General features: G+C 42.0%; 1 protein-coding gene across 2 annotated transcripts; it reads right to left on the bottom strand.

Moving 5' to 3' along the window:
• Positions 1-1134: 1134 nt before the first annotated feature.
• LOC115368641 (kinesin-like protein KIF2A) lies at positions 1135-25869 on the bottom strand. Of its 2 annotated transcripts, XM_030064857.1 has the most exons (21): positions 25704-25869; positions 21164-21258; positions 20684-20806; positions 20272-20326; positions 19831-19950; positions 15801-15901; positions 14693-14788; positions 14220-14274; positions 13951-14113; positions 13778-13868; positions 13567-13630; positions 13386-13477; positions 13056-13198; positions 12686-12890; positions 9314-9424; positions 9151-9218; positions 4731-4820; positions 2790-2937; positions 2411-2512; positions 2023-2158; positions 1135-1668 (listed from the first exon to the last, which is right to left on the bottom strand). In XM_030064857.1, the coding sequence occupies exons 1-21, from the start codon at positions 25762-25764 to the stop codon at positions 1583-1585; spliced, it is 2205 nt and encodes a 734-aa protein (XP_029920717.1). In that variant the 5' UTR covers positions 25765-25869; the 3' UTR covers positions 1135-1582. The 2 variants fall into 2 exon arrangements, with proteins under 2 accessions (XP_029920717.1, XP_029920718.1); XM_030064858.1 differs by lacking the exon at positions 4731-4820.
• Between the last annotated feature and the right edge of the window lie 396 nt (positions 25870-26265).

The following is a 26265-nucleotide window of genomic DNA, read 5'->3' as shown; positions in this document are numbered from 1 at the left end:
AGTTTGGTGACAAATTTGCTCCAGGCCCATGCACGTGTTTGGAACTGGTGGCGCCCCCTGTTGAGCGATTTCAAAAATAGTTTTACACACGTGCTTCAGCACTAACGAAACATGATGCTGTGAGTTTTGTAAAGCTGACAATCCATTTCTGATTTATAGCCTGATGTGTTACACCACGCACGTTTTTTGGGATTTATAGCGCCCCCTAGAGGTCGATTTGAATGAAACTTTTAGGATATGTGTCAGGTACTTACGTGGGCACATCCTGACAGTTTTGTCATGATTGGACCCACAATTTCTGATTTGTATTGCACCACACCCAATTTTTACATTTGTTGTGCCCCCTACTGGTCAGTTTGAAACTTTCAGGGTATGTTTCTGGTACTTATGAAGACAAAACCTGCAAGTTTCACGATGACTGGCCCTACAGTTGTTTACTTTTGTCTGTTTCTGTGCTGATCCACGCCCTTTTTAAGTTCATTGGTCCATATCTTAAAAACTAAACAAGACATCAACAAGCTTGACAAAACATTTTTTACAAGCCTGGTGCAATAATAGCAATCTGATAGCACTCTTGGGATTCAGGAGATGTCAAAAATATGTTTCTCAAAAAATTCAAAATGGCCACTATGTCCCTTAACCCCTAAAAGTTGCCGTGTAAACATAAATGTGTGACTGGGCATCATCGTACACACACAGGTCAGTTTCTGACAAGTCATGCACAGCAGCTGGGACAAAACCACTGTACCGTGTGAGGAGCCAGAGGCATCCAGCTCTGTGCCGTCACAGAGTCTGTAGGTTTTCATTTCAACCAAACTCTCAGCAGCTGACTCACCGACCGGTCCCTCCTCTCCGACTGAAGGTGACAATCAGTTAAAATCAGCCGCTGTGCTCTTTGAAACAAAACCCGCAGACCGTTCTGTGACACTCACTTGGAGACGACACTCAACTGTTTCCCTAAATACAAAACATGGAAATGAATGAAATTTTACATTATTAGCAATGAGTGCATCCTCTGCATGGCTGTTTGCCTAAAAAAAAAACGTATTTCAAGAGGTGCCACGGTGGCACACAAAGTAGAGCATGTACAACTCTGCCCCCCGACCCCTGACTCCCCTCCCCAACCCTCTCCGTCTATTTCTACTGTCAGTCCAATAAAGCAGAAATGCCAAAAAATTCTTTAAAAAGCATCTCAGTTGAGAAATTAATCTATATGCAATTAAAAATGCATATAAATTAGGTGCATACAGGTCCAAATTTGAAAAGCCTTGTTTTTAAATCACTGACTAAGGGTTTGATCATCATTTTTCTGAGCAGGAGAGTTTGGATGCAAAGACTGACCCATTCTATATGACTCTGATCTGTAATTTTGCACTCTGGTTGCAATTTGAATTTCCCGCAGAGGGATAATAAAGTTGAACCGCACTGAGCAGAATATTTGTGTAGTCTAAAACCGAACGCAATTAGTGTTTCTCAAATACTTCCTCTGCAAGAGAGTCCGCCCGAAAAATTTACGGGCAAGAAATTTAATCTGTTACTTATAAATAAGTGTGTGTGTGTGTGTGTGTGTGTGTGTGTGTGTCTATAGTGCACGAGGCCTCTTGGGATTGATCTGTTTGCTGGCTTGCTCCTCTTCCTGGAGTGCAGAGCGGAAATTCTTGACTTTATCTGAAAGAAGAGGAGGAGAGGACGTCTCAGTGATTAAATACAAATGATCAGTTCTGACATACACACACTGAGCAGTATACATTAATAATGAGGATGTTTTATAGATCTGCAACTTGTGATATTCACTGTCATTGGAAGTCAGCAGAGCCAAAAAAAAAATCCAAGCTTTGATAGTGCTGTGAACAGATAAAAGTAGAGAAAATCTTTACACCTGAGTGAAGCTATAATCATCAAATGTTAGGGACCTTTACTTGATAAATATATTTGACTAATTTTCTGGCAACTGACTAATCAACCAGTAGCATTTTTATGATTTCCAAAGTTTGGAGAGATGTGCTTAATTTGTTTATTTACCTCTAAGCTCAGAAAGAATGTCAATCTTCTGCTCCAGGATCTGTTCTAGCTGAGTCACATACGAGTCGACATCATAGTCCACTTCCTCGGTCATCTCCAGGAGCACCTTCTCATCCTCCAGCCAGCGAATTGACTCCTGCACAAAGTACGCTGGAGTTAAAATCAGTCTCTGAGGTTTTGGCTGGGTGCTACTTAAAAGAACGGGGATAGACATGCATCTTAAATGGACAGTAAGCATTACAAATTCCTGTAATGACACATGTGCTAAAAGCATTTCTTTCCTGCAACATAGGATATTGACAATGTATATGTGCAGTGCAGTGTCCCAGTATTTCAATGCACGTCAGTGGTTTTTACATTTCCTCCATTCCTAAAAGCCATGTGATACCTGGAAGACAACCCTGTGGTCCTCCAGGACTTGCTCCTCCATCTCCACCAGCTGAGACACAGCCTCATGGAAAGAGAAGAGCTGCGGGGAAACCTCTTCCTCCTGCAGACAGTGTCATCATGTCGTCAGTTCAGTGGTTTTCAACCATCAGCCGCTGTGACCACAGAGAGCGGTTTCCATCCCACCGAAACACAGTGTCAGCTGATTTCACTCATCAATCCACCTCCGACGCAACTAATCAGTGAAATCAGCTCCTCTCGGTCTATAATGGCTCATAATTGAAAACCACTCTCTTATCACATGGTTTGATACATGCAACTGGACATTTATACACACCAGAGTGAACAGGTGAGCGTGTGTGTGTGTGTGTGTTTCTTACGTTCTGTTCACAGAGCAGTTTGAGATCGTCTCTCTGCGGGGAGCTGCCCACCCCGCACTGAGCCTCCAGCACCTCCAGCTGGTTGACATTGTGCCCACCCTGATCGCTCTCCATCACTGCCACAGGGTTGGCTCGGAGATCCTTCAACCTGACAACGAGCAGCGCCGGTAGTAAAAGGACGGCACGGTGTGATATTTGTTAACTTGATTACTGCTGAGGTGTGTGTTGAAACCAAAGTTGCATACAGTACAAAGAGACATGATGCTCGGCATGCCATGGGATGCAGTTGTGAAACAGTTTAGGGGATGAGCAACGGGAATACAGCTGAAACAGAAACATTTGCAACATCAGGGGTCACAAACAAAAGGATAGCAACAGCATAATATAGATATGCAGATTTAACGAAATAATGTTGGGAGAAAAACAATCAGCCATGCGGGAAATGATCTCACAAAAACAGCAGCAGCCAGGGTAAGTAGCAGAAATTTTAAAAAAATAGCTGAGTTAAAAAAAAAATCAGTTAAGTTGAGTACAACTTTTTTTTTTTTGCAATACTGCAGTGCTTCTCTAGCCCCTTGCATTAATATGGATTGTTTGTGCATTTAACTTTTATATAATGTATGCTGTAAGATGTTAAGAAAGTGCATTGTGCTAATTCTGTTAATAAATTCGAATGGGAATTTTGAACTAAAATTGCTTTGATTCAGTTTGACACTCAGTTTATCAAATGCTGTGTGGTTTGTTAGTCTGCCCGGGTCTTATGCTATGGGCTGAATTTTAAGCTCAACACATTTTCAGTCAGTTCTCTAGTCTAGAGTGTTGCAGTGTATCCTGGTGCATTACATTGTGACCCATGTATCATGATATGTATTGTACTGTGAGTTCCGTGCCACTTCCCAGCTCTAATAAAAATAAAAGAAGATGAGCGAAAACAAAAGACAAGGCAGACATTATCCCTTCCACTTACTTAGGATCATGTGTTATGGCAAACTAAACAACGGGCATTAGATTCCTGTTCAGCTGCAGCAGTGTTTCCCCTAGATTATTTTTCAGGCCTTGTGCTATAAGTGGAAAAAACACCCTAAACTGATGCAGCATACAGGAAGGCATATTTTTTTATTTATTCTTATCTGCGTTAAAGCTTTTGTTCACTTGGTGTCTTAAAACAAAATGATAGCAAGGACAGGGCGTTTAATAGGCTGCAGTTTTAATGCATAAAAGACACTATAACAAGATAATAACATTCCTTTGACCTTGCACTAAGGGAATGTGGTGGGCAAGATTCATTGCTGCACTTTATCTTTCCGGGCTAGGAGAAAAAATATCACAAAAGGGAGTTTTTTTTTTTTTTTCAGATGAGGACTATTTTTAAAATTTTCAAGCATGCTTCCGAGTGGTCTTCTTGCAGCCTGTTCCTCAGGTTTCACCTACGATACGTTAAAATCAGGCTTTATAAAGGGTAGATTTCTATTGCTATCAACAGGACTCATGAGTTGTGTGTAGCCTGCTACCCTTCATGCTAGAGAAATTACACATTATATCTGACACATTATCCTAATTATATTATATCAAAATGAATGGGCGTTTGGCATAAAAGCTATGAACACACAGTTAATTTTTCTTTGTGATAGGTGATATTTTTTCATTAGAAAAACAATAAAGGATAGGAGGTGTACAACTTGCAGGGGAAACACTGCAAAGCCATTTGTTTAATAGCCAAATGATAAGCTGGAGGTCCTGGTGAATTTGAAATTTGAAAACTTATTATGGCACTAAATTTTGAAAGTGAAGTACTCAGTGGTCAGGGAGTAGCAATAAGCTGTTTTTTGATAGACAGTATCATGTGACAACATAGAAGTAGTGGTTGGATAATGCAGTGGCAACTTATTAAAAGAAGCACCGGGGAGAGACCTGGTGGGAAAGTCGGTAAAGTCATCGTACTCATAAGTAGGGGAAAGTTCAGAGCGGCCCCCTCCACTCCCAGTCTGGGAGAAGGGAATGTCCGAGGGACTTATCCCAAACTCCTTTACTCTGGAGACATGGTGAGAGAGACAGAGAAAAACACACAGATAACAAACACAAGACAAGAGAGGATCAGCTTCAGTTGAGCACAAGTAGTCGGCAATAAAGGCTGAGGAGAGAGCAGACAAACAGGGAGAGAAAAATAAACGAGCCTACCTGGCTGACTTTATTCTCACTGATGTAAACCAACCGTGCTAAAGATGTAAATGACAGACTCACAGCCAACAGAGTTACCCTGCAGAAACATCGATAGGCTCCAAGCACTGAAGCTGCTGCAGCCCTGTGGCATCTGTGAGGATTTTTTTTTTCTGTTTTTTTTGTGCCCTAAAAATATCTGATTCTCAGAAACCGTAACAGATGAAACAAAATACACCAACTGGCCTGATGGTGGCGCTATAATAACAAACTTTACATTTTGGCCAATAACCTTTGCATTTTAAGTCTCAGAAACAAGATTCTTCTTCCCCCTGGATTCTGGGTGACCAGATGAATCATGTTCATATAAACCACACCCAGCTTGAGAGATTTACTGTGCACTTCATCCAAAACAGTTTCTCTTAGCAATTGTCACCAAATTTGGCTCAGAGTATCTCTGGACCGAGCCAGAAAAAATGTTTCTTGGGGGATTTTTGATATGCCATACGCTTTTGCTATAACTTGCCCTCAAAGCTTGCTCAGATGCTGTAGGTGGGGTTTGAATTACAAATAAAGTCATATCTCCTGAACACTTTGTGCTATTGCAACCACATTTGTTGTACATGTGCAGTTACCATGACAAATGTGGTTCCATTTGGCCAATAGGTGGCGCTGTAGCAGTATCATAACTTTAAATAACCATAATTCATGAAACAGTAGTCCTATTTGTTTGACATTTTGTATGCTTCTTCATTGTACAAGGTTTTAGGATATCTGATGGGACGTTGTCATACACCAGAAAATATGGCTGTCATCAGCCAATCAGCTTTCGGCAGCACTTAGAAATACAGTTTTGCCTAAAATTTGCTCTCTAATTACTTTTACATCACAGCAACTGCATATCAACACTAAAGCAACTGTCCATTCTTGTTCTTGTTCTTCCACTCCACCTGAGATTCATATCTGGTGGCAGGTCAGCAGGGCCGCTGCTAGGCTTTTGGAGGCCCTAAGCTGGACTGGTTGGTGAGGCCCCCCCCCGCCCAACCCGGTACAAACACGCACAATGTGGTCCAAATTACACTCAAACAGATGCTATTTATTTTTAAATAGACATACATACATAGTATATATATATGTCTGTATCAGTAATATGTTCGGGCCAAAGGGCAGGGTCTACTGGAGATGGCACATCTGTTGGAGATGGCACAGCGTCTGTTGGAGATGGCACAACATCTGCTGGAGGGCTCCCAGTTACAGAAGTGGAAGCACTGACATTTGTTTCACCTGCCATCCACTGGCTAGTTGATGGCTGCTCTGAATCTTGAGGATCTGGTGCTCCCTGGACATACTTGAGCACTGACCCTGTGAATATTATTGAAATACAAAAAAATTTATTAGCAAAAGCTACATGAAAATACCAAAACATTAGGAGCTTCTGATGACAGAATTATCATGTTGCACTACTGTGCAGTGGTGACTCAAAAACATCATCATATGCATCAGCTTAAGTCTGCGGTTTATCTGTAAAACACTTCATTGTGTCAGAGCTATCTAGAAGCATGTGTATCTCACAATAATAAACTTTATGATAACCTTTATTTATATGGCCCTTTACAACCACCCACAGGTGAACCAAAGTGCTTAACAGTGGTAAACAGCAGCAATAAACAAAACAACTAAAAAAAAATACATTAAAATAAAATAAAATAGAATAAGCATGCCACCATACTAGTGGGTATAGAAAGCCACCTTAAATAAATAATTTTTCAGTTTTGATTTTAAAGGATCCAGGTCAGAGATGAAAGATGAGATATTCCAGAGTCAAATGATATGACAATTATATTAAACTATTATATTTATTTAGTGGGACATAAACAAATGTCTCAAATAATTATATGCTGTGTACATTACCAATGGTAGCATTTTGTAAATGGCCAAAAGGATACCATATTTTGGCTCAACCAACACAAGTTTTAAATTTCACCAGCAGATGTCGCCCCTTCCATAGCCTCAGATGAAATTGACCCCTAATACAGTATAAAGGCTGACCAACTACACCGTGTGTTTATTTTTCCAGCATTATGCTTATGACACGCACACCAGTTTTAAGCAATGGACTTATTACATGCATATGATTAAAAAAGAATTTCTGAAATTTATTCTTGGTAAATTCATCAGCCTGTCTAATCTCAGCTCACTGATCATGTATCACTGTGCACGCAGAAAAGCTTAGGCAAGAGCAGGACATTGCACTGTGGACACCAGACTGCTTTATGTTGATTTATAAAGCTCCAAATATCTACCGAGACAACTGTCAACTATATTGCAAACGTGTCACATGCCGTGTAAAATCCAGAACTTAGCTGAGCTTAGCAAATCAAATTGCTAGGTTAGCTAGCCTAGCTAGATTGCTGTGGGCTAGCTAATCAGACCTACAAAACACTGACTTACCGGCAAGGGATGCACGGGCGTCATCTCTCTGTTTTTTCTTTTTTCAGCTCCAGATTCAAAATGTCGCTTACTTGCCATTATGCCTCAGTCACCGGTCTGCACGGTGCACGGAGGTAGAGCAGCAAACTCCGATGGGAAAAAAAAGACGTGCAGTTGAAGACTGTACCATTTCAGGGGGGGACGCGGGGGGCGCTTTGGGGTACACCATTTCAAAAGACAACCGTGAGCCTGTTTGTTATGTAATAATGTTATAATTATCATGACATCATACTTGCCAACCTTGGGTTGTGAAAATTAGGGAGGTTTTCTTATTGTAAAATTTCTGAAGAAAGTTCAAATGCGATCGCATGGACGTGTGGTAAAACAGCAGCTCTATGCTGTGTAGTGTTGCTGTTTCCTGAGAGGGGAGTTGAACCCGGGTCGCCCGCATGTTGGGCAGATACACTATCCATTATGCTAAAGCCAGCGCGTGCTATCGGGGATTCTGCCTGCCAGGTCATAAATGAGGTTCAGGAAGCGGGCAGGCCTGGGTTGCCACAAACTGCGACAAATACCCCCATTACAGTGTCGGACTTGTTTCCGACACTGTAATTTTTTTTTATCAACCTTAATTTTTGGGGCCCTCTGCAGGTACTCGGGGCCCTACGCACTGTGCGTAGTCTGCGTATAGGGAGCGGCGGCCCTGCAGGTCAGTATAAAGGCAGTATTAGGATCAAAAGATTTAATTTTGCAACATCAGACATGCTAACTCCAATGGGGAAGAACTTTTGTTGAAATTAAGACCTTATAAATTATCATTTAGCACCATTTAATGACTTAGGTGTGATATTTTCAAAATCGAACTGAAGACTTTTTAAGTAACTGCAGACACCCTGTGAAATTACAAATCCTAGTATCAGTTGGTCTTAGCTTGGGGGATTATACAATACAAGTACTCCTCCTCCTGAAAACCTATTGAAGATTTTGGACGGATGTGTTAGACAGTGCTCTCTACCACCACCACCACCATCATCAAAACACCAATGAAGGAACATCTTGGCGTTTCAGAGATTTGCAGAATTTATGCAAAGAAGCACTGACACTGTTCTGGTGGCTCATGGCGGTCTAACACCTTACTTAGACACTTTTTGCTGCTTTTTCCTTTAATGTGTCACCTGTTTGTATGTTCAGATGGAAGTTTCATAGGGAAAAATTAAGTAATAATATCAGCCACGTGCTTATTATATATTATAATATTTAATATCAACAATATTTAATTGATCAGAACTCACGATGCAGGTTCCTTGACTGAAACATAACCAATACTGAATGGAAGCTTGAGATCCAGTATGCATGGCAACTGTTTGCTTGCAGTGCCACCTACTGTCCATGTGTTCACAAATGTGCAGCTGATCTGCAGCTTTGCACTCAAAATTCAATTTAAAAGAAAATATAAAGTCAGTGATGTTCAGGGATTAAAAAATTCTACCTTAAATGTTCCTGTGAGTGCTTTTCTGTGCTCTAGAATTTGTTTTTACACTGTCTGGGCATTTAAAAAGTAAAGTATTCAAGAAAATGCACCACCTAAACAAAAATCAATGTTGTACATTTTAGACTGCATTTAAAATTAAAGGATTTAAAACCGTTTCAGAACATAATGAGTCTGTTTTTTTTTTTTTCCAGCAAAGCCTGGTCTCTTTTTTTAACTATTGATGTGTTGCCTCCAAATTTAAACTATGTCTTGTTCCACTTTCACAGAATCTGCTTGTCTTACCTGTTGGCATATCTCAGCGTGTTCAGTGTGTTTTCACAAGATGCCATTCCAGGAGAGACAGTCGCGATCTGTAAAGGGAAATGTCACAGTTACACCCTTTTTAATCAAGACGGTAGTCAAAACAATTCATATTTTTCAGATTTCTCAAAAGCATTTTCCTCACCATGCATGTTCTGGAGTTTTCTCCGATGAAGGAGTCCCTCAGCACCTGGGTTAACTTGCTGGCTCTGAAGGGTGTGTGGGGTTTGTTTCGGCCCAGGGCTCGAATACACTCCTGCAGGACATCAGGATCATCATCAACGGTCATGTTTACATGCACAAATTACATTTCTCTTCAGCTGTGATACCTTACGCTCACTCGCTAAATAATATGCAAAGGTTCAGGTGACAAGGTTGTGTGGAGGCCAGTGCTTGTTACAGAGGTACAGGTTAATTTCTCATTCCAATCTGTCTGTAGTTGCACGCACACACACAGACTGTCAACAGCAGATGGTATCCCTTTTTAAGATGTATTCATTTTCTAGAGATGTTTCAGTCTGTGTTACCATGTTTTCCATGCAAAATCATTAGCATCAACAGTTGTATTATGGAAGAAAATGATGCATAAAATAACCATATGTAGACACCTCTAACTGTAATGCAATAAAACTACATCACCCTGGTGAAAAAACATTTGCATGTCAGGAGAGGTGTGCTACGCCTCCTTCATTTCGCTCCAAGTGATACAAACACACAAGTCTGAGAAACAATAGAAGAAACTGATGCTGATATCACTTTTATGACGTTCTTTTGGAGAAAGAAAGTCATGGCTACTTTTTTGGGCATAAATACACACTGTAAAAACTCAAAATCTTACCAAGAATATTTGTCTTATTTCAAGTCAAAATGTCTTATTTCTAGTCAAAATATCTCATTAAACTTAAAATAAGACATGATCACCTCAGAAGTAACTTGTTTTTAGACAATTCACTTGAAACAAGTAAAAATTTGCTTGTTTCATTGGAAAAATTTGCTAGTGGAAAAAGTGAAAATTCAATTGAAACAAGTGAAAATTAGCTTGAAACAAGTGAAAATTGTCTGAAAAAAGTTATTTCATAGGTGATCATGTCTTATTTTAAGTGTAATGAGATATTTTGACTAGAAATAAGACAATTTGACTTGAAATAAGACAAATATTCTAGGTAAGATGTTGAGTTTTTGCAGTGCAGCACATGACAGTGAAGGAGACCACAGCAGCAGCCGCAGCCCAGGACGACACGCTGCCTGCTGGTGAAGACTCCCGACAGAGCAGCCTCGCTCTGCAGGTGACTGGAGGGGTAACTCTGCTCACACAGGGACAAATATTATCGTGAACAACTGTGGGATGGTCCTGTCAAATAGAGCTGGGAGCAAAAAGTGGGGATTGTTTGTAAATGGAGACAGAGGAGGTCTACCATGCAAAAATATAATCAAATATTTACTACAGTAAAATATTTACTATTTACTTTTTACTTCAGTAACTGTCAAACTATTTTCAGTAGATCACTGTTGTGGAACAATGTAAGTGAGTCATGGAAGAGGAAAGTGCACAGTTCAGCCGAATTCACCATTATTGGCTCTTCATCAACCTAAAAATCATTTTGTGCCTCTGCAGGCATGGCAACATAATCTATAGTCTCGCCTTCCCCACCTAGGAGTGGTATTTTGTATTTATACTCTCTCTGTATTCATCTTTGTTTATTTTATATTGTGTTTTTCTACCTCATGTTGTTTTTATTGGTATTTGTGAGGCACTTTGTAACTTGTGTTTTAAAAGGTGTTACATAAATAAACTTTTACTTACTAAATTTCCCCAGGATTTACCATCGGGGCAGGTTGGTAGACCGGTATGTGCTGGATGGACTTAGGAAAGCACTGCACTATTAAGTTGACTGCATGCACAGCTGTTCAGTTCTCTTATCAGTTTTCTGTCCAGTTAGTTATTTATGCCTCTTGTCATTTTGCTGACAACATTTTAATTGGGCACTGGATGGCACTGGGAGCTCCACCGGCACTCTGCGCCTGTCGATCTGCCTCCCAGTGCACGAACCTCCACAGAGCAGCGTCACTAGTTGCTGCTCCCTGGAGGCTGTGCTGTGACTCGCTGTAATGAACAGAGAGGCTGCCTTTGTGTGTCCTTGTTTGTAGGATAGACACCCCTCAAATCAAAGCATCTCTGAATCTTTCTCAGGGTGAAGTGTTACGTGACACTCCCGTCACAAGGTGGCAGGTGAAAGTCAGCAAGCTGGCTTTTGGTAAGCTGCCAGTCGACCACTACTGCCAACGCGGCGACTTTATTGCTTTTTATAGAATTTAAGGCCACTCAGGTGACTTTTTTCTAAAATGCAACTAGCAATGTAGTTACTTTTTTATGAGTGCTGGAACGGTGTCAAAGTGCAAAATCCCAAACTGATGACTCAAGGTCCAGTTTTACTTGTAGAATTGTCCCTGTAGTTACCCCATAATGGCATACTCCACTGAGCGTTTATAGCTCTGCGTTGGAAAATCACACACTATGCAGATCACCAAAACACTTGAGGTGGTGTCATGAGTTTGCCCCACTTGGAAGCGGGATCTATGTATCATCATGAGTTTAGTGACATCACAGCAGTCTTGCGCCCTGTGTGCAGTCGTTTCCAATGGCTTAGATTGTGCAACAACAGATTCTGGTGCAGCAAGCGACCTGCATGCACAGCACAGCACACAATGCCAATAATTTAATTTTCAGTGTGCTTTGCGCAGCTAGAAAAAAATAGGAAAAGCCCGCTTGTTTTGTGCACCCCGCCACAACTTCCCGTAATGTCCTGTGAGCAAAACCGGTCGAGAGTGGAACTGCAGACAGACTTCTGGTATGGCGCCGAGACAGATGGCAGCTTAAACAGAGCGCTCCCAGACAGTCTGGTGTTTTCCCGCACTTAAGAGTAGTTTTGTGATCAGTTAATCGAAAAATATCATGGAGAGGGACAAGCAAAGGAGGCCTAGGTGTAAATTACCTCAACGATTCGAGAAAGTTGAGAAACTGCCGGCAGAAACAGAGGAAGACGATGTCGACGCAGACGGAAAAAAGCGAGCAAGAGATGCTGTACATGCTGAAATTAAAGCTGTCAAGATGGAGTTACGCAACTTTCCTGACGCACTTAAAGGAGATATGAAGGAAGAGCTGGGGAATTTCAGAGAAGAAGTCAACCAGAAGCTAGGTGTAATGGTCACGGAACTGAAACAAACAGCGGATAAGACGGAGGAGGTGGAACAAAGAGCGGAACAAAGTGGAAGAAACTCTGAAGCCAAGGATGTGCTTTCCCAAACTCAAAATTAAAATTCAAGAGAACACCCAGGCCAAGCTGACAGATCTTGAAGTACGCTGCAGGAAACAATACGCACGAGTTCCTTGAGAAGCTAAGAAACAAACTAAACCAGACGTATTACCTGGCAATATGAAACAGTGCTCAGTAAAATCTAAAAAGCTAAATAGATAAAGGGTGTGTAAGATATCTGAAGCGTTCGGAGGGTGGTGGACCTTGAGTGCCAGCAGGCTCTTGTTTATCTCGGCTCCCTCCAGGCGAGTCTGGCGGTCAGCACTGGATGTATCCGCTCCTCTCTCATTCCCTGCCAGGTCAATAAGAGAGAACTTTCCATGCAGCTTTCCCCGCCGACGCAGGATGATCTGAAACACGGCATGGCTTCGAGACGAGTGGGCATTGGCAGAGGTTTGACCAGAAGTCCTAAAGGAGAAACGGAGATGGAGAGAAAGAGACAAGAGTTTGTCGAGGGGAACATAATGAGGGAGGATAACACACACGACACATTTATTAATCCCTCCTTTCTACAAACAGCTAACAGAATGAACAACGTGGCTGCTGTTAAAATGATCTCTCTCGTGTGTGTACCTGCACCCGTTTCCCAGCTCAATGAGTTTGAGGACGTCCTCTGTGCATTTGACCTCCTTCTCCTGCAGCCCAACCACCTGCACCTGCTGCTTGCCGTCCTCCAGGACCCGTAACTTGGCCTTGCGGTTTAGCAGGTCAAACACCTTGAACACAAAAACTCAAATTTAATGCTTCAGTAGATAAAATAAAAAATTGTTGCATTTCCAATCACATCATAACATACATGCATAGTGATTAACATTCCATTCAAGCACTTGAATGGAAGCTTCAGAGCAACACAAACTTAATCCTCTTTTTAAAGGGAATTTTTAGACATTTTGCGAGACTTGCCTTCCCACTGTAAATCTCAAAAAACGTGGAAAAGACTTGGAGGTCTAATTTTTTGTAGTTTGGCTTCCTTAGCATCAGAAAGACGTCTCCGGCTGCACAGGGACAGAAAATAAGAGACTCAAATAAAGGCCAACAGCATAACATAACCACCAGTGTAGACAGAGGTACGGGAGAGACTGACCGGCTAATGCATAGATTCCTTTAGTGCAGTCCTGGTTCTTCCCAGAAAAGTCTCCTCCCATCGTCTAAAAGGAGAGACGAATTACTAAACTGTAAGTAATGCTGGCACGAGCTTGCACTCCTTGGTTTGGAAAGATATAGAACAAGTTTAGTTTTGATGTTATTTTGCACTAACATGACCAACTTGTGTGTTGTTACAGTAAAACACTCACATGTGTTTTTCCACTTCCAGTTTGCCCATACGCGAAACAGGTCGCCATTCCCCTCTCAAAAATGGTTTCCACCAGTGGCCGAGCGGTGAACCTGCGAGCAAAATGAGCTCCTCTTAGCGAGCAGGATCCCTCACCCACTGCTGCGAGTACTTAAATGCTGAAACACATCGTACCTGTAGACCATTTCATTGGTGGAGGCGCTGTCAAAGGCATAGTCAAAGCGGAAGGTCTGATTCTCCAGATAGCGAGTCAGGTCAACTTTCTGCTTGGGCTCGTGGACCATCACCACGTCCTTACTCGGGATGGTGATCACATCCAGCTCCTTCGTTGCCACCTCTGAAAGAGACACAAAATCACAAAAATGAATGAATGAAATCGCATAATGGGTGCTTTATGAACGAACATACTACAAAGACATGGACCATTATTGCAATAAATTTACCTTTTTTATTAAGCGGGCGTGTCCGCACACACACACATATCCTGTGCTCCTCTATCTGAAACATCAAAAGGCACTGTTGATTTCTGTGGCACTACATGCATCACTCACTCTTCATAGATTTTCAAGGACTTTCTTTCTTCCTATGCTTTCATTTTCCACTCGAATCTCAGAAGCCAAATCACAAAAGAAGAGACGAGCTGGCTACAAATTATGTTGCTATAATGCTATAAATAATGATATAAATGCAGATTTAAAAAAAAAAAAAAAAAAAAAAAACACAACATACATGCTGCTTATTGCTTATTGTGCTTGATTCTACCAATTTACAATACATCTAATGTAAGAGTTCTTTGTGTTTATTAAAAAATCTATACACAATCAGATTCTTCTTTCTATCAGCTGTGTCATAAAAACCCTTTGAAGTAGGTAAAGGTGCTTGAAATGTTTGAAATAAGGCTCTGAGCCAGACTTACCACGTCAGCGGTGGTTAGAGGCCTGTAGTCCAGACTGGCTCTGAAGTCTCTGATCATACACATGATCTCATAGTTTGGCAGAGTGGCATCCACCTCCTGGAATGACACAGAAAAGAATAAAAGGTTGAATATTTCTCATAAAAGTCATTCAGAATGTGCTCACAAAACCAAGACTGGATCAGAGAAGAGTGAATGATAATGAGAAGGGAGTGAAGCAGCTTCTTTGGGATTTGCTCTTGCAGCAGCATTACAGCATGAGCCACGGGCCGCTGCTCAGCAGTCTGGTTTTTGCAGGTTGGCCATTAATTAAGGTGTGCCAACGCAAACTAACAGGGATGATGGGGGGTGGGGTAGAGGAGAGTTTGTTTTAGGGAAGCAAAAACAAACTCTGGACATCTTGAGGTTGATTTGGATGACTTTGGGTTTGCTGCTGATCAGCAAATGAGAACAGACCTTATGTGTCCCGCTTCAGAGCTGAATACTCTGCTTGTTGTTTGGCGCACAAAAATACAGATTTCAAAATACACTCTTTTGGATTATTGAAACGTACAAGAACAACATACACCTGTGTAAATACTCCACGGAAAGCAAGTTTCACTGTGACCCTATGAGTGAACTGGCTCAAGATAAGATGAACTGAGGTCAAATGTCAGTGGGTGCTAGCAGTGTTTTCTGCTAAAATGCAAATTATGAATCTTCTGAGTCAAATAAATGATGATTACCAGAATACCGTCCGGCATCGTACTGATTAAAAAAACAAATAGCTGCAATATTATTTTTAGAGCTAATGTAAATAGTCAGCCACAAGCTATCTTGAAGCACAAAAAAATAATTTGGTTTGTTTTTTTTTTCTCAAAGACCCAAATTTCCATGGTAAAGACAAAATTATTGACTTAGGCCTTCCTTGACAAATTCTGATTATGAATATTCATGTTTTTCCCTCGATGTGCTTGTGTGGTGCTGGAAAATATCAGCAGGCTAGTAAAGGAAGATGTAAACCTCATGACAAAAAAATGCTCCCCACTTCTGCCATGGTATGGGCAAGTGTGTGATGATATATGTGTGTGTGTGTGTGTGTGTGTGTGGCAAGTCCACATTCGCCCCTCACTTGTGCCCTCTTCTCTCTGAGCTCTTGCTGCTGAAGTCGCCTCTTCTCTCGTTTTTCCTGCAGTTTCTCCACCTCCTTCACGCAGTTGGATTTCTTCCGCGCTGGAGAGGGAGGAGCAAAATATAAAACCATGGCAAAAATAAACACCAAACTCTGTATAGCACAATTAATACAATCACATGCAATGCAATGTGTTCTATAGTTAAACAAAAAAGAACATCAAAGAGAGATATACGATAAACAACAACAACATCTACACCTGTAAAATTATATTTCATCACAGGAACAATTTAAACTACTGCTACTATGTCTTGAAAGTAATAAATAAATAAGTAAATAGTTAAATAATTAGTTAGAATGTAATTATATAGTTAAAATTTTAAAAAGAGGATGAGCTGAATCAAAAGAAAAATGTAATGTACTATACTGTTAAGTTGGTTCCATGCAGCCCACCAACCTAGTATATTACAGCAGTAGTACTACAGTAGCCTTGGGAAAGTACAGTGATTTTTGCTCTTCATCACAACTAACAGACAACCAGTGAATACATCACATCTCATGTATTGAGTGTGTTCTTCCAAAGCAAGCCTGTACGCTAAACCCAACAGCTACACACACCAGAAAACTAGAACAAGTGCTCTAATATGAATCGAAGCCAAACCAGCGAGCGACTGTGAAAGAGCCTTTGACCCCTCAGACGTGCAGCTGTGTGGCAACATGACATCACCGCTTTCTGTCCCTGCTGCTCACAGCCGCACATCCCACGAAATAACAACAGACGCGTATGCAGATAGAGACGGTGGATAAAGATATTGGTGCTGGGAACAGAAGAGTTGCTTACTACTTGATGACTTAATAACCCCTTAATAGTTTGAGTTTGGCAAACAGCAAAGGATGAGCTGTTCGAAAATGCAGACTCACTTTCTTTGATCTGTCTTTGGGCATTTATGGTCTAAATTGGCTGATTCTCCCAGTGTGTCAGTTTACCGAAAATATGTTATATATCATAAAGGTTTAAGAACCATATTCACTATTCATCAGTAGAGACATCCAATAATCTTTGTCCTGTATTCGAAGTGGAGAGTGTGCATTCTGCAATTTGCATAAACTTTATTATTTCAAATGAAGTGGCAACATTCAACTCATGGTTATATTTGGCGGTGGAAAGCCTCAAAATAACACAGTACTGAGGCAATGCAGTTTCTTTGGTGGCCCTATATTTGAGACGGTAACTAGTTATAGCTGATATATGTGATGCCATTTATGTGCCAGCCTATTAAGACTAGACAAATACAATATTCATTAGCATGACTTAGGCACACGTAGAGCTATATGTCTCCTTAATTATGCACACTCCCAGTTTCCAGTTGTCTCTTGTGAATTTTGTATTTGTCAACTAGTGTAATCTGAACCGGTGACCTTTTGAACAGAGGGTGACTTAAATCATGGATTATTTAATGCCCCTTTAAACTTAGTATAAAAAAATAAGGGTCATTAAAAATACAGGGCTCTGGGCTGAACGCCAAACTTGACTAATAAGCACAGTATGTCTTAGTAACATTATCTCACTGGTAGAGCTGCAATGATTAGTCGAATAATTGAGTAGTTGCCATGTATTAAATTAACTGCCGAACATTTTGATAACTGATTAATCGCTTTGAGTCACTTTTAGGAGGAAATCCAAATTCTCTGATTCCACCTTCTCAAATGTGAATATTTTCTGGTTTCTTTAGTCGTCTATAGCAGTAAACTAAACATCTTTGATTGTGGACTGTTGGTTGTTGATGTTTGGGACAAAACAGGACATTTGAGGATGTCACCCTGGGCTGTAGGAAACTCTGATCAACATTTTTCACCATTTTCTTAGTTAGTTAGTTGCATCTCTGATCACTACCCGCTCTGCCTATCTGGCGAATGTCCTACCCTCACATTTTTTAAGATCTGTTCACAAATGTCAGGCTCAAGCTGTATTTAATGGAAATTACTTGATTGAAGGTGTTTAAAGGAAGCCATTCCATTGAATTCCATTGAAATACCAATTCAGCGATATCAGGTGGTTACCTTGAAACATAGTGAGACAACTCACTCTGTGGATAGTGTCTTTGATGCCTTAGCTTTAAGTCCTTTTACACACACCTGTCAGTCACAAAGGACTGGCCAGCACATGGGGAACCCCTCCCCTCCCGAAGCTAGAAGTCCTTGCTAACTCTGTTTCCTTCAGAGAGTCAAGGTTGCAAGGTAAAAATATGAGGAGACGCTCAACTAGAGGTGGCACAGACAGTACACGATTCAAAAGAACACCCTTAAACAGGGCCCAAGATGTGGCCACGCCCCAGTTGGGTTGAGTGTGCACACTGGGTGGTGGATCCCTGCTCTAAGAGCTATAAGCCATTGCAATCATCCCCACAATCCAGTAAGAATAATGCTGTTTTGACAAGCCTCAACCCCAGCTGGATTTGAAAGGCCTTTGTAGGTTACAAAGGCCTGAGTGCACCCTAAATGCACAGTGCCTTCACTGGACAAAAAAAGAGTTGAGCCACCGTTGGTCCTCAGAGACAAAAAGTGGAGGGTGAAGGTATAGAGCTCAAAGGCTGAACATTTTCTTAGGGGCTGTAGATATGAAGGCTGCACTGATGTGGAATGAAACCTTGGTATGATCCTGAGCAAACTGCATACAGAAAAGGTGAACAGACAGCGGGTGCGGTTCACTCACACACTTAGCCAACATCAGAGCAACAGTAGAGCTGCACTGTATGAGATCATTTTAAGCTCTATTTCTTGTAGCGATTCAAAAGGAGCATTTTATTGAGTGAATGAATTAAATCCAATGGCACCCATGCTTCATGCCTTTTTGACAGAGAAACAACATCACTGCCGCTTAGGTAGGAGAGAAAAAGTTGGAACTGCATAATTAATCATATACCAATTGAGATTATAATTACAGCTGCGGCAACAGAGTCATCATGGAAAGTCTTAAACAGTGTGTGACACGTTGAGCTTAGGAAGGCATTGCGAACTCTGAGACATTACTCTGTACTCATCCTTCAAGCAGTCTGGGTCAGTTTACACTACTATTAGGCCAGTAGCCTGGTGCTGTTTTTCCATTGACACTTTTGGCCACACTGAAGTCAAATTGTGCTGCACTGATTTGGATTTCCATTACCACTTCAAGCGTGCTGAGTTGTGTGGCGCCTCAACTGAGATGGACCATCTGCAGAGTAGGGCCAAAGTGCACCGGCCACGCCCTCAAGTTGGCTGTGGCCACAGACTGTAAAAATCATGCATTAAATATAAATGAGGTTGGCCCTTGTGGTTGAGGCCCTTGAGGCTGCCTGGCCAACTGGTTACAATAGCTAGAGGATAGCTTCAGAGGATAACACTACATTCAGCTGAGGAAACTATTCCTGGCATGGCTCCTGTGAGCTGAAGCAACTACCCTGCCAACCAGATAAATAGCTAACACCTATGAAAAGCCTACCGCCTTGCGAAATAACACGTTGAATTAGAGAAGAAGACAAGCATGGAGGGACGGAGGAGTCGCTAGCAGGCCTGGCGAACACTAGCTGCTGGCCGCCTGTACTCTGCTACTAATCTGTGAAAACCACACTGATGCTCTGCGGAGGCAGACAATAAATCCCACTTGAAAAACGCATCAAGTGCTGCGTATCCACAGACTGAGGGAGTACTAGTGTTGTGGATAGAAGTATCAAGGGAGTCAGGCAGAGCTAAGTTGTGAATGAAAAGAGGCCAGCAAGCTCAATTATAGCAGTATTATAGAGGGAAGGGACTCCCCAGGTGCTGGCCAGTCCTTTCTGTCTAACAGGCGTGTAAAAGGACTTCGGAGATGCTACAATCCAACAGATATCTGTGCGGAGTGAAGTTGACTAAAAAGAGCCAGTGCCTTTAGAAAGAGGTCTCTGGTACCAGCCAACATTAGCTTTCTTCTATAGTATGTGTATGTGAGTGTGTGTGTGTGTGTGTGTGTGTGTGTGTGTGTGTGTGTGTGTGTGTGTGTGTGCGTGTGTATTACCATTCTGCTGCTGTAGCAGGGTCTGTTGCTGTGCAGGTTGGGGTGCTATGGCAGGTGGGGGTGGTTCTGCAGCTTGACTGTGCTGGCTGGGACGGGCCCGGGTGGTTCCCACTGCTGCAGCTGTAGTCCACAAAATAGTAAACCATAAAGTCCACCAAATTCATGCATTAGTATAATTTGGCACACAAAGGTAACACTGTTTGCAGCTTCTCCTCCGATCCTAAGTTAAGCTTCCTGTGGAAATACCACACTATAATATGAAAAAAATATTGCATCACAAAAATAGTGAGGAAAAATAATTCTGTTAATGCATCATGTAAAGCCCTCACTCCCCCTCCACATGTATCTGTTTACACCACGGACACAGACTGTGACCAGGCCTCAGGTTCAGACTGTGGGTTAGTAGGTTTCTGGGTGTCCGTGTTTTTTAATCAAGCCTACCTCTGTTCTCTCGAGGAGGGTTCTCAGTCTTAGTTACTGCCATTGTTCGTCGGGTCTGGAAGAAGAAAGAAACTTGTAGTAATGCACATACAAATCAAAGAACCCCTGGATCTATGGGCCAGTTTCAAGGACACTGATTAATTTTTAAAAGAAAAAAAAAATACTTCCAGTGTTGAACCACACTGAAATTGGTTAGCCTGACAATGTGTAAGTCATTTTCGCAAAACTGCTTTTCCAAATTTTTATGGCTTTAAGGAAACTTATCTTGCACTTCTCTGCTATTTGAGACCCACTGACATTCATCATGAGTTTTCTGCTGCTCATAAGATCTTGTTCTGGTTGAAACCCCATACAATCTATTTCCTTGTCCTTTACAACAAAAGTAACTGATGGCAGCCGGTCTTGTGCTGACCTTGAGCGCCTTGTTGCCTTTGGCAGCAGTCGAAGAGGGCGGAGGGGGCGTCTCGGGACTCTGGGGTATTTCCTCGTCAGGAGCGACATCTGGATTTAGAGCAAAGATGTTCTCCAGCTCAATCTGTAGTAACAAGAAACACAGAATTTGCACAGGTCCTCATTAACTGCTTCAATAATACTCAATAATACTGCCAATAATGTGCGGAGACATTTAGGTATATCGATGAAATACTGTCCAAGGGAAATTAACTGTGTTTTGGGGCAGCACAAAACACATGTAGGAGCTAAATAACCTCTGTGCTGACACTCAACTGTCATACAGAACCTGATAGGGGATCTGCCCTTGATTGATTACTACATAAACACTAGCTTGGAGCCTCACAGCGTCACAGAGTCTACTCTGCATAATGAAGGTTACTGTAAAAGGGTTCACTGAGAGGTCACTAGAGGCAGCTGATCAGCGTCAGTGATACTGTACCTCTTTTCCTTTGGTGTCTCCATTCTCAATCCACTCTACCGTCACAGTCTCATTGTCATCATGCAGTGATGTGACCATTGCCTGGTGTATTCGTCCTGTGGTGAATGGGAGAGAGAACATGTAAGGGGAAGCCAGGCCCGCTTAATGCGTCATAGGATGGGTCAGCGTGTACAGGATATGTGCTACTTGACCCTTGAGATCATGCATGCATTAACACATCACAGAGACATGTAGCCCAGATACAGGACCCATAATGAATCGCTGGTTGTATAAGTTGGGTGTATCATGAGTCTCCATCATAGGATCCCGTGCTGCTCCGCAGATTTTTTTTTCCACTCTGCAAAGGCCAGAGAGATCCATCACCAAAAAAGAAGTTGATTTGTCTGCATTCACCATGCTGTTACACACTTAATGTACATATAAAATTTTAGATATAGTTAAAGACAAGTGTGCCCCGAAATCTCCACTGTGACAAAATCAGAGATGGGTGACAGACACTGTGTTGGTTGCGCCTTTAATTTAAGTAACTAAATCTTTCGCAGTGTCGCCTCACAACAAGAAGGTCCTGGGCTCGAAGCCAAGCCACCAGTCCTGCCTGTGTGGACTTGTATGTTCTCCCCATGTTTGCATGGGTTTCTGCCAGAGGCTCTGGACAAAGACACGCAGGTCAGGTGAAATGTAGATACTGCACCGCCCACAGGTGTGAATGTGTGTGTGAATGTTGTCTGCCCTGCGATGGACTAGTGTCCAGAGTGTTTCCTCACCCTCCACATGATGGCCGCTGGGATAAGCTCCAGCACCCCCTGATTAGGACAAGCAGTTTGAAAACGAATGAATGAATTTGTCTTTAGAACAAGAGGATGAGTCAAAAGTCGTTACTGTTAAATGTATTATGAACGTATTTCTTAATAAATTCTTAATTTCTTGACTTTTGAGAGAGATTTTGCATCCATCAAAAGCAAACCGTTCAGCATTTTTATGTAAGTCAAGAGCTAAAACCATCTGAACCAGAGATTCTTTTAAACAGGAGATATGAGAAAGGTGGGCTTATGATTGAAAAAAATGTCACAGCAGGCTAGAAATCCTTGATATTAAAGTTTTTTTCTGACTTTTTTGAAGGCAGTCATCAGCATACAGCAGTCAAGCACACTAACTGATGGGTAAGCTTACCATGGTAGTCCGAGTGTGAACAATAAACGCTTAATCACTGTCTCAGTCTTTGCTTGCTCGAAATTAATTAGCTGTCAGTGAATCCCAAATGCAGCAAAACTCCCTCATCTCACAAAAGTCATTTTTTTGCAGTGGATACATAGCCTAATAGCCTGAAATGCAACATGTCATGAAAAATATGCTGACAATGAGTAGCAAGGCATTTGATATATTACGTTGTGAAACATGTCCATGGTTTAGTGTTTGGATCGTGAATGACCATTTATAGTTAAAGCCAGACATACATGCCTATCTCTCAGTGATGTTAATTATGTACTATATGCAAGTAAGGCGCTACATTTTGGGTCAGTGTTGGTCTCACACAGCCAGCTGCTGCAACGTGTCAGGACTGATGGACGGGCATACATCCACTAGGGATGAGGAAAATAATCAATTCAGTTTTTACATTGTTTTGCTGAGCGTAAAGCAAAACTTCATCCTTATTTTGGACATTTTATCCATTGTGAAAAAAATACTGCCACTTAAGATGGCGTGTGACCTACACAAACAAATATTTACAAATAAAATATTTACTTCTGGATCTCGGGTGTAGCGTCAGACCAAAAGAAAAATTCACACTGCACCTCCACACTTTAAATCAAAAGTCCTGAGGAAGTTTGGCTTTAATAATTTAGATGGTAAAGATGAGTTGGACATGAGCTGCTCTGCTCAAAACTATGCCACAGAACAATAAATAGTACTATAACCAACATGCGAGCCCATATTGGTCATATCAGATTCAGATTACTCAGGAAAAAATACCACATGTTTTTCTGCTGCAAGTTGGTTTCCATCCTTAGGGCGGCAATAAATATTAGCTCAAAGTAATTTTTACTCACACGCTTGTAATAATTGTTTCTGGAAGAATGATTCAGCTGTTTTCCATAGTTGAGTGTTTAAACAACCAAACAAACAAAAGGTAATCCATAATCACACAATATCATGCAAGCAAATCGCAATATTTTCAGAATCGCAATACATATCAAATCAGCACCCAAGTACCGTGTTCCCTGATTCCTATCCCACAAAGGCAGGGGCAACATCCTGACAGAAAGCAGTAGCAGCAGATAGTTAATTGAGAGGTGCCTCCTCCTTCCAGTTTGGGCTCCTGCTGCAGCCGTGCAGCCACAGTTATGTGCCGGGTGGAGCTCGCAGTGCTGCAGGGTCACACAGCAAAGGAAGAGACTGCTTGTGCAAAAAGGCCCAGCGCTTGGTGAGATAAATCCTGCAAAAACACGCCATGCAAGCTACAGAACATACATCTCAGTCGTTCCAAAAAACACCAGACAGAGCTGGCTGTGTGCACAAATGTCACCTACTAAGAGGTATTTTAATCATGTTAATGCAGACTTCACTATATGAGTTACTGTCATCCCACAGCTCTAACCGGCAGACATCCAACTTCTGAAGGAAATCTGTACGTAGATGTAGCGCGTGTCAGTGCAGGGAAAGTAGACAAGTGAGGGATTACAGACATCTGTTTAGCTCAATGAAATTCCACAATCCTTTCATTTTATGCCTATCTGACTTTTGTGGGGAAGACTGGACTAACACAGGACAATTTGCTGGAAACACCAAGCTATACGACCAGAGATTACCAAAGGGTCCTGTACCAAACCACTAATTTCTGAATCTCTGACCACTGGCAAATCATCCACTGCAGCAAGATCATGTTTTGTGTCCTACATCAAAATAATTTAACACTGATACAAAGATACTGAGATGATTAATGGGTGTGGTCCATTATGTCCGGAGCGACTGACAAGACTTTTCCTCCATCATTCAAACAGCATATAGCTTCAAGAGCCGCATGTTTAGGTTGTTAAAGGAATACTTCACCCAAACGCTATGAATGTATTTTAGTTTCAAGCTGTATTTCCAAGTGCTGAAGGTGCCACCACCCTATCATTTTGTATAGTATGTTCTTCTTTTTCCAATTTTTCAGCATTCACCCATTTCCCATGTGTAACTTTAAAAAAAAAATGTGCTGACAGACACCTATTCCAAACACACACAAACACACACACACACACACACACACACAGCTAATTGGGTGTCCACAGACCCGTGTCTCTGGTGCCACCATCTGCCACCATCTGGTCAAACTTTTGATTTTCAAATGCTTCTAACTGAGCATCTGACTGACCTAGAGACTCGGTGCTGGTGTCATATGAAGCAGAGGCTCTTGCTCCACAACTTTCCAGGAGGGCACTTTTCATATGCACCATCTTGGTTTTGCAAGCATTTTCATTTTTGAAAAACTTGGAAAACTTACTTTAGAAAACAGGGATTTTCTATAAATTGTAGGAATTATAAACTAAATCCTTTGCATGCCTCACTCAGTCATTGCCAAGCAGTGACTAGGTCTCCTGGCCAATGAAAAGCCAGAGGCAGGGGTTCCAGTGCAAGCCAGTGAACAGCGTGACAGCATTTTTTTTAAAATATACATAACTACATTTATTTGGAACATGTGGAACCTACAAATGGAGAGAAACTGCATGAGGAGCTGGAGATTTTTCCAGCATCCTTCTGCTGCTGTTAGATGAAGTCACCAATCACCTCCATAGTAACAGATTCACCTACAGCTTTAGACACCTTCATTCTTAATGAGGCATGCAATCAAAACTTCTTTTTTTTTTCCAACATTCAACACTACTCAGACACAGTACATGATATAGAAAAGGTATGGCTTTTGGGTGAAGTATTCCTTTAATGGGTTTCTTGGCGACTAATCAGCTGTCAGAACACATATCACTGTGTCTAGGCAGCTAGGCATTAATGAATTTACACAATGTTATTTTTTTATATAACCAAGTGAGCTATTTCTGTCTCAGTGATATGCAGTGCAGCTAGAAGGGTGAGGTCCCATCCATCGGCCCATGATTTATAGGCCAGTGGAGGATGATGCACTGCCAGCTGATGCAGTTAACAAAACGCTTGTCACTGCTTTGAGGGCTTGTGGATCAGCCTGCATGCAGAGGAGATATAAGCACACCAGGCAGGTATGATCACCATCATCTACGGCTGTGGTCAGTGACACGTTCAGCCGGACAGCCGCACAGGTGGACGGAGCCACATGCCGCGTCTGCTTGACTGACAGGCGGCGGCAGGATGAGGCGAGCCACGGAGGAGAACAGAAATGCTGCCGCTTTTCAGGATTAGGCTCTGCTACTGAATTCGCCGCTTTTTCCCCAGCACAGCATCCGAGCCGCTCACGGCAACAAAGATGATGTGGCTGTCTAGCTAGGCAGCACCAGGCGCTGCAGTGAGGAGGCTCCGGTGCTAGCGCTTCCCCTCCGGACAGCTGCACGGACAGCTAGGCGGTACATACCATCGCTCCGCTTGATCTCCACGTAAATGCCGACGACAATCTTTCCGAAAAGGCCGGACATCCCTCCTGTGTGAGATTTCTTATCACCAAGTGGGTGTGCACGGATGTGTGTATGTGCGTGCGTGTGTGCTGAGCTCGTCCAAACTGTGCTGCAGAAACTGGGAGGTCATTCATAGGGAGAGAGCGCCAGTGCGCATGCGCGGGTGTGGCCCCACTGTTCCCTCATCAGAGCGGTTTGGACTCCAGTGTCCTGCTGCCTGCCCGGGCCCCTGCACAGGACCAGCACTGGGCCCAGTGTACTCTTTATTTTCATCTGCACAACAAAACATATCTGCCTTTTTAATGACAAAGCCCTTAACAGAGATAGCTCTATGTTACATAGTTTGCCAAGGTGAGGTTTCTGTGTCCTGTCAAATCACAAAAACTTCTGTGTTTTAAATAAAATCTACTTATTAGTTCAAATGAATGGGAGGGCCGACATGTGTAGCTTTTATTTTGAATTATTATTTTGTAACAGCTAGAGAGCAGAGAGGAACAGCTTGGAGGTGTGAGGTTGATAATC

The sequence above is a fragment of the Myripristis murdjan genome, chromosome 12 (assembly GCF_902150065.1).
Source record: "Myripristis murdjan chromosome 12, fMyrMur1.1, whole genome shotgun sequence".
Lineage (NCBI taxonomy): Eukaryota > Metazoa > Chordata > Actinopteri > Holocentriformes > Holocentridae > Myripristis > Myripristis murdjan.
Note: the sequence above shows the minus strand (reverse complement) of the source record. Positions and strands in the feature narration are given on the sequence as shown.